General features: G+C 40.8%; 1 protein-coding gene across 4 annotated transcripts in view; it reads left to right on the top strand.

Annotated features, from left to right (window-relative positions):
- The window catches only part of KALRN (kalirin, RhoGEF kinase), a 651,545-nt gene that overhangs the window by 325,379 nt on the left and 309,836 nt on the right, over positions 1-16,330 (top strand). For all 4 annotated transcript variants that reach the window (XM_011971540.1, XM_011971542.1, XM_011971541.1 and 1 more), the window contains exons 15-16: positions 7,204-7,370; positions 15,020-15,139. In XM_011971540.1, coding sequence (XP_011826930.1) covers positions 7,204-7,370; positions 15,020-15,139 — 287 coding nt within the window. The remainder of the gene's footprint in view (positions 1-7,203; positions 7,371-15,019; positions 15,140-16,330) is intronic.

Genomic DNA, 16,330 nt, shown 5'->3' with positions numbered 1-16,330 from the left:
GGCAATGTTGCTTAGATAGTCTAAGGGTCAAAGAATTCCAAAGCAGAGACTGATCTGAGGGGTGGATTCATGAATAAGGCAATGTTGCTTAAATAGTCTATGGGTGAACAGAGTGTGGCCCAGCAATCTGTGGTTCAGTTAGCCCTCCAGTTGATATTGTGCACCACTGACCTAGCATGTTGCTACTCAGTGTGGGCTCTGGGCCCAGCAGCACCAGCATCACTTGGGAGCAGATTAGGAATGCAAAATCGCTGGCCTTATCCCAGACTTGTGAATCTGAAAGTATATGTTAATGAAATCTCCAGGTAAATTAAAATTTGGAAGTCAGTGTTCTAGGACATGGACTGTACCTTATTAGGGAAGTGGGGGAAACCATAATCCCTTCTCTGATTGGGAATCTTACCTGGACTCGGCATTTAGCCCCATGACCTGCCCTCATGGTACTCACTGTAGCTGTCTATGCAGCTACGACTGGGAACCATAAGAGAATGCAGACACAGCATCTAGCAGAGAGACAGGCAGAGAAGCTATGCAGGGATGCTCACCCTTCATCTCTCATGGTGGATGTGTCCCGCAGGAAAAGGAGCCTTGTCTGCCTGGACACCTGCAGCACTTACTACCAGGGTGCTGACGTGACCCTGGGCAAGCCAACCTCTGTCCCAAGAGCCAAGTATCCATAGTAACAGAAAGACTACTGGGAGCTGGAAGTCCCTGAGGACTGCTTGTGGCTGAGGTGGGCTGTGCTTGGCGTCCACCTAAACCATGAGGGCTGAGTGGGTGAAAACACCCCAGGCAGATGGGCTGCCCACCCCCACAATATCCTGTTCTAGAAATGAGCTTTGTCAAAAGAGGTTTGATTGGCCTCTTCAGCGCCTCTTACTGAGGCTGGCTGTTCTCCTGCTCCTACCACAGCTAGCTGTTCAGTCTGGCGTATACCATGAGGCTTTCAAGAGAATGAATCCAGGGGTTTTAGGAATGCTCACTCCCTGTCTATGGCTGAATGCCTGGTTCTGCCGGGGAGGCATCTAACTTACCTCTGGGCTTAGGGAAATGGAGGGTAGATTCACACCAGAGCTGGAGGGCTGGGTTGGGGTAAGAGGTGAGCCCAGGTGGGCCTTGACCCCCAGTGGCTGAGGAATGTAAGACTTCAGAGACACAGGACTGAGGCAATAAATGGCTTGGGGAGTTACAGTCTTTGTTTAATGGACTGTATTTGGACTAAAGGTGAAATAAACTGTAGTCTTAGAAAAAGGACAATTAGCAATATTAAAACTTTTGTTGGTGTTTAGTCCATGCTGAATAAGGGCTTATGCTTTGATTTTGTAGTAGCAAATGGAACTAGGCAATTTTTATATGCTTCTTTTCAAGTGTGAAGTTTCTAATATTGAGCCAGGCTCTACTAAATCGCTCTGGTGTACCCACAACTCTAACCAAAGCAAAAGCCTTTGCTTAACTTAACATCAGGCTCAGGAATAGAGTAAATAGGAACAATTTCTTAATTTGCTCATTGTTCTTTCCTCACTATGGAATCATCTATTTGAGCCTCAAATTGCGAGGTGGTAGGTTTTGCTGAAAGAAGTTGGGGGAAACATGCTGGCTGAATTCAAGGTCCAGTTCCACCAACTAGCAGTCTGATTTTGGAAGTCCCTTTTCTCTTTAGACTTTAGTTTCTTCTTCTGTCTAGTGTGGCAGGCCTTAACTCCTAAGGTTCCCTCCAGTTCTCACTTTCCGTAATTCAGCCTAACTGCCCTCATTGACCAGGCCATACTTCTTCTCTCCCATGAAATCTGACCATGCGACTGTTACACTTGACTCGAGGAGTAAAACAAGAGTGACATACCCTATGGATATGTTGTTTTTGTGATTTACTCAAAGCATCAACTTCTCTCTTTATACAATGTTTGTAAATGAGAAATCTCTGAAGTCTGTTGCCATGATACTTAAAATTTACTTTGCCTGAGAAGAGCCCAACCCCAACTTTTAAAAATAAATAAATTCTTAAAATAAATTAAGTTTTGTGAGGATCACTCTTCTCCTTGAGCGTAAAGGCTAGAATACAAAATCAAGAGGAAATCCTGGGTTGAAATCCCGGCCGCACCTCTTAGGACCTGAGTGTCCTTGTACGTATTCACCTGTCTCTCTAAACCTTGCCTTCCTCTGAAAAGTAGTGATCTTCAGAATCCTTACCACATAGGGTCATGTGAGGATGAAGTGGGATAACACGGGAGGATGGAAAGGGTTCAGTGAAGCTTGGCAACTAGTATATGTTGTACTCCTAGCACATGCTATGTTCTGTTGAAGTTATTTGCGTTCCTGTAGTTTTTTCAGCAGCATGAAGGAACAAATTCTTTCTTCCCTCTTTCCATTCCCAGCATCTAGCAGAGCCAATGTCTTGTGCCTAGTAAGTTCTTAATAGTAACGTTTGCTGAATTAATCAAGAATGAACATCAATGTGGGTGAACACATGTAGGTAAAAATAATGGAGCACAAATAATTTTACTAGTGTCAAAAAGGAAAGAAAAAAAATCTGGGTTTTTTATTATTATTATTATTTTCAACATGAAAGCTACTCTGGGGTTAATAGGAATGTGGATCTGAGGGGCTGAGAGGAGGGGAAGAAGAAACCTTGATATGAAACAATGGTTCTTAACCTGGCTGTAGATTGAGAATCACCTGGGAACTTCTTAAAAATACCAATGTCTGGGCCCCATCCCTCAAGGACTCTTAGTTAACTGGTCTGGTGTGGGCCCAGATTTTTTTTAACTTCCCAGGTGATTTTAAGGTACAACCAGTGTTGAGAACACTGATCTAAAAACCTCATTAAAGGACTTTGTGATTTCTGAACTGTTAGGTAGACGGAGTGACACAGAAAGAGGAATGGACAGGGGAGGAGAAAAGAAAGAGAAAAGAAGATGTTCTGTATCTGAGGCAGATACCGATATTTAAAGAACATAGTTTTTAAAAACGTGTTACAAGTATGGGCAGCATAGCTAGAAATATCTGAATCTTACTCTAGACCATGGTCACCTCTCTCCTTGAGGAAATTAAAGTGGTACCCTCATCTGGTAACAAACGAAAGCAAACTAATGCTTATCGTTGTTAGCTGTGGCTTTTAGCCCTAAACAAACACCAATGCAGAGCATTCGCTGAGTGTAGCAGAAGGAATATCTGTTTCCCCAGGTTTCTGGCCATTGTACCATCTTATCCAGTGGTTCATAATCTTGGTTGCATGTTGGAATCATGCCTGGAGGTTTAAGACTTACTAATGACTGGGTCCCGACCACAGAGATTCTGAGGTTATTGGTCTGGGGTGTGGTTAGGACACGGTGATTTAAAAAAAAATTCTCCAGCTGATACTTGGGAGGCTGAGGCAGGAGAATCGCTTGAACCCAGGAGGCAGAGGTTGCAGTGAGCCGAGATCGCGCCACTGCACTCCAGCTTGGGTGATGCAGCAAAACTCAGTCTAAAAGAAAAAAAAAATTATCTGCTGAATCTGATGTGAGCCAGGGTTGAGAGAAGCAGTCTAACAGCATTAAAGCCACCATAGTTTCCAATGATATACATTAGGCGAGTACATAAACACCTGTCAGTAAGGTTTTATATTTACATTTTGTACAAGCCATTCAATAGTTCCATCAGCAATCAAAAGTGTATTCGTTATAATTTCTCTGAGGGAGAGGAAAAAGGGAGAAAATGAATATTTTAAGCCTACTAGATGCCAAGCACTGTATACATTGTATCTCACTTAGTTGTCACAACATCCCTGAGAAGTCTTCCTTGTGATTCCCATTTTACAGACAAGGCAACCCGGGCTCAGAGAGGGTGAGAAGCTCAGAGTCTCTCCATTCATAGCATACAGAGCAAACCTAAGCCAGTTCTTCCCCCAAGCTCTCAGGTACTTTCCACCACAGCATATGACCTCAGTTCTCTAAAGAGGCTCGTTTGTTCATTGATTAGGTATTTATTGGATGATATGAATGAAGCATTGTGCTAGGGCCTGAAGAGGCAGAGATGGATAAGACTGACATGGCCCTGGCGTCGGGAAGCCTGCATTCCTGGGACAACATGGATAGGTTAATAAGGAACCAACCTGAATGGAAGTGTTCTGATTGGGGTATGGACACAGGAAATTGTGGGGGCAAATCAGAAAGAAGTCTCAAAAGAACTTTTTAAAAAGAGCCTGACAAATGATTTCCTCACAAATATATTCCACTACTTGATGGAAAGAGGAAACATGTCTTTTCACATTTCTGAGAGCCCCTAAGAAAAACAGATATATCATTAGATTGAGAGCAGTAATGTCAACACAAGCAAACTCTGCCTGCTGCCGATTGACAGATATTTACCATTTGATGGGCTTTAACTGGTACTCATGTCAGTGTGTTTGGGGGCAGTGGGAGAGGGGATAATTTCTATTCTTCTAGGTGTGGCTGGAATAAATCTTCATGTTCCTCCCATTTACTCCATCCACAACATGATGTCTTCCTGAGAAGTGCAGAGGTGCAATAAGGATTGTCTTCATCCATTTTATTTCCTGTGTTTATCTCACATAAAACAACCTCAAATGAGATGGATGAAAATGCAGGGACTGAGTCTCAGGACTTGCTGGGAGACTGCTCTGTTTGATGTCCTAAGCAGGTGGCTGTCCTCTTTGACAGGTAACATGTGGTGTGGCAGAGTTGAGCCATGAGGCTCACATAGAAAGACATTTGCCCAAGCCCAGCATCCTGAACACCAGAGACACATGCAGAATGAGTATGAGCTACAACAAATCCGCATCGAGACTGAAGTGAGAAAGAGCGTCTGCTTCTGCAGATGGATCTTAAATTGCATTTCCAGAAAGTAAAGATAAGAGTCAGGGGTCATCCCACTATGCCAAGCACTGCAGAGGTAGAAATTTTTGTGTTCTTACTTTTTATTTCAGTCAAGGAGATGCTCTACCTCATCCCCTTGGTAATTGAAAATAGTAACTGGAAGGAGTTGGCTGCCAAAAGAACAAGCCGTTCTTTTCTCTGTCTCCCACAGATATTTCAGGAGCTGGGACTTGGAATTATGAAACAGACACAAAAAAAATAAACATGAAAAGATACTGAAATTATTACCATGTAACACCAGGAAAAAAAAAATGTTCCCACTTTCCCATATTGTCCTTATATAAAACACTATTTTTGCCTCCAGAGATAAATTTTCTTTAGCATGTACAGACTTTCCTTATACTCCCCCGACGATATGTTGCAGGTGTGTTGGTGGTGGCAGTGATGGATTTCTGGTGATGTGAGTAGAGTGATGGGGAAATCTCTCAAATGGGATTTATTTTTTAGGTAGCCATATGTTGAGACTGGCAGGCTCCTTTGGGTTTGATCCCCATGGAAGTACACTACCTTTTGGTGACTTATCTGCGGGGCTTTTAAGTCTGAACTCCATCATTGGTTGAGATCCTGTCCTTCAGCATCACAGACAAAGTGTCAGCATCAGGACCAAAGCTGCACTGGGTCTAGATTGTTGGATGAAGAGCCAGGGAAGGGACTTGGACAGAACTAAGAAGCTGCAGAGCCAGGTGGACTCAGGGATCAGAATAAGCAAGCAGTCCAGAGTTAGGATTTTCCTAGAGCTAAGGATCTGAACAAGGCCGAATAAGAAATATGTAGACAATCCAAATCAAGAAACAACATGGGCCACAACTTGCAACAAGTCGGAGACATTTAGAAACCAAGAGGGCATGAATGTGAGAAGGCAGAAAGTTAAAAGTTTAAGGTAAGAGTCAGGAGTCAGGAAAGCCACAGGATTAAGCAGCAGTGGTCTGTATTTATTGTGTATCATGTATACACAGTAATATGTATATATGAGAGATATTTTACATGCATCATCCCATTTAATCCCACAAGTTTAGGAGGTAGGTAGCTTATGAAGTAGGTAGGTATGTAAATTCATATTTTACGTATGAGCAAAATTAGGCTTCTGAGAGTCTAGATCACTTGCCCAAGGTCAGGATTCCAACTCAGGACTATTCCAAAGCTAGTACACTTTCATGTAGTCTTTGAGAGCCAAGTAAGGAATCGAATTCAAGTTACTAGTGGAGAGAAGGACTTTGATTACTAAGACAGTTCCTTTGCTCTCTCACCGAGTTTGTTAATTTCTGAGGCAGAAATTTATTTGATGACGGCTACCTGGGCCTGCTGATGATAATGTATAAATAGGAGAACTGGCATGGTGAAGAGAGGAAGTGTATGTGTGCACCTGTGCTCATGAGTTGGGAAAAGTATATAGGAAAAGTAAGACAAGGAGGTAAACAAGGAATGGGGCCACAGCTTCTGGCTGGCATATATTGACTCAAGGTTCCCATTACAGGTCAGATCGTTGACAGTTTATTAATGTTGGATGGTTTATACATAAACCTTGAGAACACTTGTCAGTGACTGGCTGGGTTTACTAATTATAAACCAGTAGAAAAACACTGAGCAAACTCTCCTTGTGTGGGCACAACTTTAATGTGAAGCTCTTTCTAAACGGATAAGCACTCATTATCCCTGTGGTATATTGCTGGGTTGTATTTATTAGGTGTGTTTGCCTGAGTTTTATAAATAATATATGACAGCTAGCTTATATTTCTAACAATTCCTGTTTTTAGAGAACCTAAGTAGTTGGCTAATAAAATCACCACTGTCCATGTGCAACCCTTGCGGGGAATTTAAAATTAATTTTTAAAAATCACTATTGTGTAGCTATTCTCGTTGAAGTGAACTTACCATCTAATGATAAATTATATCTGACCAGCTAAAAAAAGAAGTGTGTCGTTGGCAGAAGTACTGGGACAGTCTTTTGGTTTGGTTTTTGATTTTCCAATATGATTTAGAGGCTTGTTTGTGAATATTCTGGGTGTTGGCAAATCCCCCAGCAGGAATTGCTGGGTGCTGTTGTGTCTAGGGTTGGACCTCTATATAACTCTAATTCCTGTTGATAATAAGGAGCTGATCATCCATTGAATTCTCAGGCAAAGGATCCGTTGATACAAAAGAGATGGCATAATTTTAGCATCCCAAACATGGGTGCATTGTGGTGCTCAGTCTCACAGAGGAATGTTTAGAGTTTGGGAGGGTATGAATAATGACTGTTTCCAAATTCCAGTTTTCTTATGCATATTGAAAGGAATGTAACCTTCACAGTACTAGCTGGTTTTTAATTGTTTCCATTTTTGAAAATCAGGAATTGAGTTGATCTGTGAAAAAGACATTGATCTGGCAGCCCAGGTGCAAGAGTTATTGGAATTTCTCCATGAGAAGCAGCATGAATTGGAGCTCAATGCGGAGCAGACTCATAAGCGGCTAGAGCAGTGCCTCCAGTTACGGCACCTCCAGGCTGAAGTCAAACAGGTAAGCCCGGCCCCTTCTTCCTTCAGCCTGGGTTTCTCAGCCAGCCGAGCCTGACCTGGGACCTGCTCCTGATATGAGGTAAGGCATACAGAGCCACAGGTGCCCCTTTAAGTAACCAGCACTTCGAAAATAGGTAAGTTAAGGACTACTTGTATTAGTTTCTGAAAACTTGGCTGCAGTAACAAATAGACCCAATGATCCAATGGCTCAAACAACAAATGCTTGATTTCTTGCTTACGTGACAATCCATTCCAGATTTGTCCTCAGTCACTGAATCTATTCTTTCTTTCTATCCTCAATCCTGTCAAGCAGTCCATGGGAAATATACAAATCCTTTATCAATAAGCATATTTAGGATATAGAGTCAGGTTAATTAATTTGGGGCACCCGTGTGCCTGACATATAGTTAATATTCAGTAACTAGTAGCAATTACCGTCACTATTTCCAAAGTGTGTATGGTTATTATAGGAAAGTTTTCTTGCCATATTAAAGTTGATTTTAAAAAGGAAAAAGCTTATCTGCATGAAGCATTATGCTAGGCGTTTTATGCTTAATCTCTAGGAGCCTGTGGGAACATACACACAATGACCAATGTCACATTTTTAAAATAGTACAGGCCAGGCATGGTGGTTCATACCTGTAGTCCCAGCACTTTGGGAGGCCAAGGCAAGAGAGTCACTTGAGGCCAGCAGTTTAAGACCAACCTGGACAACATGGTGAGACTGCACAAAAAATGTTCAATATTAGCTGAATGTGGTGGCACATGCCTGTGGTCCCAGCTAATTGGGAGGCTAAGGAAGAAGGATCGCTTGAGCCCAGGAGTTTGAAGCTGCAGTGAGCTGTGATCATGTCACTGCACTCCAGCCTGGATGACAGTGCAAGACCCTGTTTCCAAAAAATAAAAATTACAAAAAGTACATATATTAAGAACAGACTAAGTGGTAATCGTTTTAATTCGCTATTTGTACAAAGGTGGGGGTGAAGAAGTAAAAGTATAATAATAGTTCCATTTTGTTGAGTGCTGTGGGCGTGTTACACACATCTTCATCCATCCTCACAACCATTCTCTGAAGTAGACTTTATTCCCATTTTATAGATGAGGCCACTGAAGCTTAAGAGGTCAGCAGACCACGATCACCCTGAGGAGAGAGCACATCACCGCTCTCCACAGGTCCCAGAGGGGTTCCCAGCAGAGCAGGTACCACATCACTCCTGTGGTTGCCCCTTTCTGCCCCATTCTACCCAAATCATCCTAAGCAAAGAAGCATCTTTTAAACACGTTTTTTTCTTGTCTGTAGTGGCTGCTGGAGCTTTTACCTTTTTTCTTCAGAAAACCATAGCTCAGCATGCTGGAACTTTTAGAATTAAAGCCTTTTAATTTAGTATGAGGGCCAAAAGCATCTTATTTTGTTAAATTGTTGCTTGATTCCTTATATTAAAGGTATTCCTTCCTCTAATGCCTCTGTCTTAGTTATTATATTGTTATTTATTATAAGTCTATCTTCTCCACTCCCCATCTCTTCCAATCAGTGCTGAGCTATAGCCCACACACGCCATGCTAAAGATCTGTATTCCATGCAGATTACATTCCTGAGCCCCAAGCAAGGCAGGGTTACAGTGCTGCCCTCCAGGTTGTTTCTGCTTAATGACACTGGGATCAAACCTGAGTCTCCAGAGAGACATGTTATTTATAAGGACTTGATGGAAATCCTAGCAGGCCCAGAACAATAATGAGTATTTCTAATTCTGCGACTTAGTAGTTAAGGCTGGACTTTCTTTTCATATGAGAAATCCTTTCTCATTTATAATCTCATTTTAAGAGAACATACCCATGGGGAGAAGTGGTGTTATGCTTACTTTTCAAATGAGGAAACTAAGGTACCATAGGGTTAGTGCTTCCCAAGCCCTCTTGACTAGTCAGCTGAAACTTCAGCCCAGGCCTCCTAAATCCAAGGTCCTACAGTTTGCCTCTGCTGGCCCCCACTCTTGCCATGTGGTCCCAGGAGAAATAGAAGCCCTCCAACGTAGGTGAAGTGAAATGGGCCAGGCACAGAAATACTACATGCATGTGGGAGCTAAAAAAGTAGATCTCATAGAAGTGGAGAGTAGAGTAGTGGCTATCAGAGGTAGAGAAGGGTAGAGGGGAGGGGATGATAAGGAGAGGTTGGTTAATGGGGACAAAATTACAGTTAGAAGGAATATATTCTAGTGTGGTATAGTACAGTAGGGTGACTATAGTTAACAACAATTTATTGTATATTTCAAAATAGCTAAAAGAAAGGAATTTGAATGTTTCCAACACAAATAAATGAGGTGATGGTTATCCCAGTTACAATGTGCACTACACATGGTATATCTGTATCAAAATATCACATGTATACCATAAATATGTACAATTATGTTTATCAATTCAAAATTTAAAATAAGAATCCTTCTAGCTGAATGGTCTTAGGTTTTCCTGACCTCAGCAGTACCATGTATGAGAGGACAGGAGCAGGCATAGCCTAAGCTTGATGGAGAGGGTGGCACCTGTCTGAGGTCAGCAAGGCTCCAGCAGGTCATCGAAGTCCTCTGCTGCACCTACTTGGTTATTTCCATCAGTGGAAGGTGGCAGGAATGACCATCTGAACAAAACATAACAGGAAAATCATTCCTATTTGACTTTGAAATGGAATATATAAATTTGCTTTTGTTTCTGATTTTTAATTTATTTTTCTCCAGCACCAGTGGTAGATTCAGCTCCCTAATTCTCTTTTCCTTGGCTGATATTAAAATAGAAATATATTCATTCTCCAACTATACATCCTATATAGGAGGAGACTGGGCTGATGATAAGTATTTTGTTAAATAGGGAGTGGACTGTCTACATATAAATAATCTGGGGTGGACTAATATCTATATACATTCCCCTTTATAATATCATGAGTGGGGAGACAAAAAAGGAATTCTTCTGTGGGGGTGGGAAGATTCCTTATTTCTACCGTGACAAAAATGACACACTGTGGGATTGTCGTTCAAGACTGTACAAAATTGCTCAAACCGGATTCTCAGGAAATCTACCAAACCCTTTGCAAAGGGCATTGGTCCTCGAGATGCCAAGGGACTGCTGCTTGGTTAAGCCACCATGCCTCATTAGACAGGCTTGTTTTCCTTGTCAGTGTAGGCTCTTTCCTTAGGGAGCCCTCTGATCCAGTTTCAGAGAAGGCATTTGTATTTGATGGAAATTGGTGGAGCAGGAAATATTGATTTGGAAGCTGTTGACTCTTGGAAAAAGGGAGTTAATTTAGATGTCGGTATTGATCAGTGAGGCTAAATTTAGACAGTAGCTTGAGAGTCTCTTTTGAATATAGTCTCAAAAAAGAAAGAAAGAAAAAGGACACTTTAATTGAAATGCCATTAATGGGGGCAGAAAGGGAGAAGACAATAATAGATTATGATACAACTATGTCATTAGAGCTCATAGATTAAAGGTTTAGATGTGATCATGGCCCATCATAACCTTAAGTGTAGTTTTACCAAAATAATATTAAACTGAAGTACTGAAAAGCAAGGAAGGCACAGACATTAGACTAAAAATTATATTAATGGACTCAAAAAAAATGAAATTGGTTGATGCAACTGATTTTCTTTCTGAGGGTTTATATAGGACTTTATATCTAAGATAGATAGCCCAAACACCCCTAGAGAAATGGTGGACCTTGAAGGGAAACCACTCCACTAATTACAGCCCATGGAGCAGATCCCTGGACCACTCAATGCCAAATTACTCTTCAAACCCCACAGAATGCTCTGATGGCTACCAGGAAAATTACTACTCTGGTGAAGATGACCTCACATCTATTAGATAATTCAGAAAGATTTGAAAGACCTCCCTAATGAGCATAAAACTAAATGAATTTCCGTATGTATTCCTGCAAAGCAGTGCATTTAGCAGAAAATAAGCTAAAATGGATTTATAAAATGTTGTGTCTCTAAGCTATGAGGAAAGAAGTTATATTTATTTGATTACTAAAGACATTGGCTTAATTTCCTTCTTTGCACCAAATGCTGGCCAAAATTTGCATATAATCAAGATGGACATTTAGGACAAAGGAGAAAATATTAATGTGTCCTCATTCTCTTGTGGAGAATACTGTGTTCAGTTCTGTTGACTGAATATAAAAGAGAGGAATTGAAGTAGAGCCAAAAGAGGGGCAGCCAACAGGACAAGTACCATCCTTTTGTTTCAAAATGGAGATAATTAAGAGGACATATGGCCACAGTCTATAAACCATGAAGGATGAACATCTGCAGTCTCATAGGTCATGGATTTTTAGAACTAAGGAATACTGGACATATGACAGGCTCCGTGCTACCATCTGAGGAGCTGATTATTTTTCCTGTGGCTAGAGTTTCAGAAACAACTATGCCTTGTGATAAATCATCTATAATAGAGGTCCTTAGAGTCAGTTGCCTTGAGTACAACCTCATAGCTTTGCTGTAGGTGTGACCTTGAGAACACAGCCATCTACAGGCGACTTTCCAGTCTACATGGTTACAAGGCTCAGCCTGCCCAGCTTAAATGGCATCACCATTTGTGGATATCTTCATCCACTTACTCAAATCCATTCTCCGGACTTGGGCTTAGCTGAGCTTTCCTGGCCTGAAGAAGCAATAGATCTTCATGTACAGTTCCCCCTCAAGCTCAGACTGAGCTGAACTTTTGACCTAGCTCTTAAGTCCCCAAGCAGTGATATTCTTTCAGTCCTTCATTTCTATGTAACTGATTTTCTTGGACACCCTAGGGGCACTCTTTGAGTTTTGAAAGTAGTGTGGAATGTTAGAGCTGGAAATTATCTTTAAAGATCATCTAACCTATTGGCTAAATTGTTGCCTAAAATGTTTGATCAATGTCAATATTCATTTTACAGTTTGAAAAATACTTTTACATTAATTATTTTATTTTTTCTTTACCCCAAGCCTTATGCAAGGAAAGTGTTCACATTTTACAGATGAGAAAACTGAGCCTTGGGGAGCTTAAATGATGTTTGCAAGGTCACACAGCTCAAGATTAGTAGAACCAACATTTTCTCATTTTAGTTATGATGTTTCTTAACTTGCACATATTTGTATGCTCACAGAAGACTAACTAGCCAGTTGTATGAACCTGGAAGATTAAAAATACCAGTAATAGAAAATTATACCAACAAGGGTTATCAGTGATCACAGTAAAAGGATAATGATGACAAAACAGCTAAGGAAGCTACATCACGTCAGAATATGCCAGTAAGCTCATACAGACACTGGAATAAAGCTCTCTTCTCATTAAGAGAGGTATAAATAATCACCTTATTATCCAGCTTTTCTCCAAACTAAAAATCACCACCAGTACCATCATAATCATCAGACTTTACATTTTACGCATTGTTGCGTCAACCCTGCAATGCAGAAAAGGAAGGTACAATTATCCTTATTTTACAGATGAGAAAACTGAGACTCAGAGGGGTTAAGTGATTTTTCCAGGTAAGTAAAAAGCCGCGTTTCTGACTCCGTATGTTATGTTATTTTTCTGCTATGCCAGGTCTACGTCCAGGACTGACTCTTTCATAGGGATCAGCCCCACTCTGGAGCTAAGCTATGGATGTAAACTACCATGCATTTTTAGCTTCCTAAAATCTAATCTCCCACTTTAAAGTCCTGGAATGCCTTTTTAAACAGCATTTAGTAAATAAAAATGAACAGGAAATGACGTGATATAATTTAAAAAGTAGGTACTGAAACCCATGATGTTTCTAAATGGGAAGCTGGTAAGTAGGGATCCCACCACCATAGCTATAATTCATGTTTCCTGTTGACTGAAACTGGAGAGAAAAATTTTCTAACAAAACTGAAGAGGTCCAAAGGGAGTCAAATTGTCCTACAGGCATTGATGTGTGATGCACTTGGAGAAGTCGTTTCGCTGACACTCTCAAATGAATCTTCAGACCAAACAAAATGCAGTAAATCATGGCAGAGGGATACCGTAAACTCCATTTCCCAAAGAGATGAGGCATTTGGGCATGCAGTCTATGAATGCATGCGCCCAAAGTTACAGGCAACTTTTCAAAATAATTAGCACCTCTAGGCAGCCAGCCACAGTCCACCAGTGACAACAGGGATTTCACGTGAACACCCTGAGCAGTTATTTCCTGTAACTAATTGCTTTACAGATTGGCATCTCATCTACAATCTGCCAGCCTGGCTGTGAATTAACATCTCAATCCAAGTAGCCCAGCTTTAGTGGGATTTATGACCTGATGTTATCTATACACAATAAGGCATGAGTCATTTTTTGCCCAGGGATGAAATTTGAGAGGTGCCTATGAGTTATAGAGCACGAGACTAGGCTTGGTATTTTCTAATTGTTCAATATGAGGAAGTAGAGGGGAGAAAAATATGAAAGCAAATCTGAAACAGATAGTGGTGTCTTTCTCCTTTGGCATGAGGTGATAGATGGGTGGTATTTACTGATCTTGAAATTTCAGAATAGCTTTTATTTCTTCTCCAAGCAAACTCTCAGACTCCCTAATAAGGAAAGTATTTGGCAGTGTTCTGGTGACCAGACACCAGGTAGGTTTTCAGAGCCTAACGCATTATTTGTTCTGACTTTATTAGCTGGATAATTTCCACATCCCTTTTTCACCTAGAACTCTCTAGACAGTGTCAGCTGTTTCTTCTTCTATCCTAATATTCCCTCATTGAGTTTTCTTTCTCCCAGTACTTGTTAACATCACATAGAAGTTGTATTCAGCCTACCCATGGCCTCTAAATAATTTAAGTCGATTATATTATAGCTTACTCCCGTTTTTCTGATGATTCAGAAGATGGGTTATTCCTATTTTGCTTGTTTTCTTTCTCTTTTCTCCTTTTTTGGGGTTGTTTACCTACTGAAGTTCAAACCTGCCTACCCTTGGTTATTTTGCAGGGTAGAGGAGATTAGACTTACTGCTCAGGTGTGACCTGGGTATACTCCATTACTTCAAAAACTACACCACACCCATTATATGCGAAGTACTGTGCTAGGTACTGTGTGAGACTAAAATATGACTAATATATTGCCCCAGATTTCAGGAAGTTTATGTTCTCAGGGGGGAATGAAACATAGGTTGAAATAAAGAAACCAGGAAGTCTGTGGTGACTACCATAAAGGTGGTACATGCAAAATGATATGCTCGCACTAGATGAAGATGAGATTGTTTCTAGCAGGAGAGATTAGGTGCAAAAGGTTTCCATAAGTTGTTGTTATTTGAACTGGACCTTATAAAAAAAGAAAAGGATACCAACAGATGGAATGTATTTATTTATACCATCCTATGTTCCAGAAGGAAGTTTAGACATGTATACAGTACCACCATGTTAAGTAATGTTTACATTATGTGGGTGAGGAAATTGGGATGGGGGTGACGTGGAGCTGGGAATAAAGCAGGTACATAAAGTAAGTACCTTATGGCACAGGTACTCTGTATGATTGGGGAGATGACCATTTAAATTATGGAGACCTTTGCTGTCCTCTCTCCAGCAGAAGATAAATGATAGTGAGCTCTGTGTCTGAAGTCCCCGTGAGAAGAGGCAACAGCTCTGGGGAAACTGCGGAAGGCCATTCATCTGTGTGCTTGTCCCGATTCCCTAGGTCCTGGGATGGATCCGCAATGGAGAGTCAATGCTCAACGCCAGCCTGGTCAATGCCAGCTCTTTGTCCGAAGCAGAGCAGCTGCAGCGGGAGCACGAGCAGTTCCAGCTGGCCATCGAGGTAACACCCAAATCTGGCTGCACTGTCCTCCCTTCCCCTTTCTGCTCTGTACCTCAGGCAGGGTGATTCTCAGGTGTGGGTGTTCCTTCAGGCAGCGAAGGTAGAATGGTCCAGGGAGCCTCCCTCTTACCCAAAAATTAATGGGGAAGCAAATGCAGGGGTTCATCCTCCAGGGAGGCCTGGTGTTAGAAAACAAGTATTCACACTTCATATGAGAATCTTTGTTATCTCTCTGTACCTTCAACCTTTAAGGCCACTGGTACATTGGTTTTTTTAATACATTCTAGATATGTACCATGTGAGGAAATGTAAAAGTAAAAGGTTAGAAGTCACTTCTGGTGAAGATCACTCAAGATTGAGGATAAACAAGTACAAAGGTCATTATAAATTAGGATCCTGTTTTTAACCATTTGGTTTACATGTAACCCTTAGATACTATTGTCAGAGTCTGCCTTTTAACAAGGATAATGAGCGCTGGAGCAGATTGCACCAGATATTTTTACCCCGCTGAAAGTAGTTGTTCAATAATGCTGGTAGAACAATATTTAAAGAATAAACTGCAACCAGAAGAAGTTCATCAACAGGGACTTTTTAGAAGGCTATTTAAAAATAAAACTTCATTTATGATAATCTAATATAAATTTTGTCTTGCTTTAAGTACCCTTAATTATCCTTTTTTACTAGGACATTGTCCTTCCCAGAGAGACTTGAACTGATTGCTTTAGAGTGGTGTAGGAAAAAGAGTAGGAAATGGGACACGGGAACTATATTAAAAATAAAATAAGGTAATTACCAATGGGAAAAGAGACAGAATGAAAACTTCAAAGACATTCATTACTTGTGGTTCAGTATAGAATTCAACCCACTTCTGAGTGTGTAAGAAATGCAAAGATGTTATCTTTTGCTTAAAAAAAAAAAAAGATTGTTAATGGGTCATTTCTACAGCAATGATGGCAAAATAATAAAATTTTAATTGCCTGTGTCTTTTTATGCAGTAATCCAACTGATTGCTCGCCATTTTTAAGCTAGTGTTGATTGATTGCAACCATTTAATTTCCCGGAAACCATCGTGGATGTATAAACAGTGTTAAGATGCATGATATTTTCTTAGGAACCATTACTAGTACTAGAAGAACTGTCTGGGATTTGAGATTTAAAAACAAACTTCATATTGCACACACTGCATCAGCA

This window comes from Mandrillus leucophaeus, unplaced genomic scaffold (genome assembly GCF_000951045.1).
Source record: "Mandrillus leucophaeus isolate KB7577 unplaced genomic scaffold, Mleu.le_1.0 Scaffold123, whole genome shotgun sequence".
In the NCBI taxonomy this organism is placed as follows: Eukaryota; Metazoa; Chordata; class Mammalia; order Primates; family Cercopithecidae; genus Mandrillus; species Mandrillus leucophaeus.
Note: the sequence above shows the minus strand (reverse complement) of the source record. Positions and strands in the feature narration are given on the sequence as shown.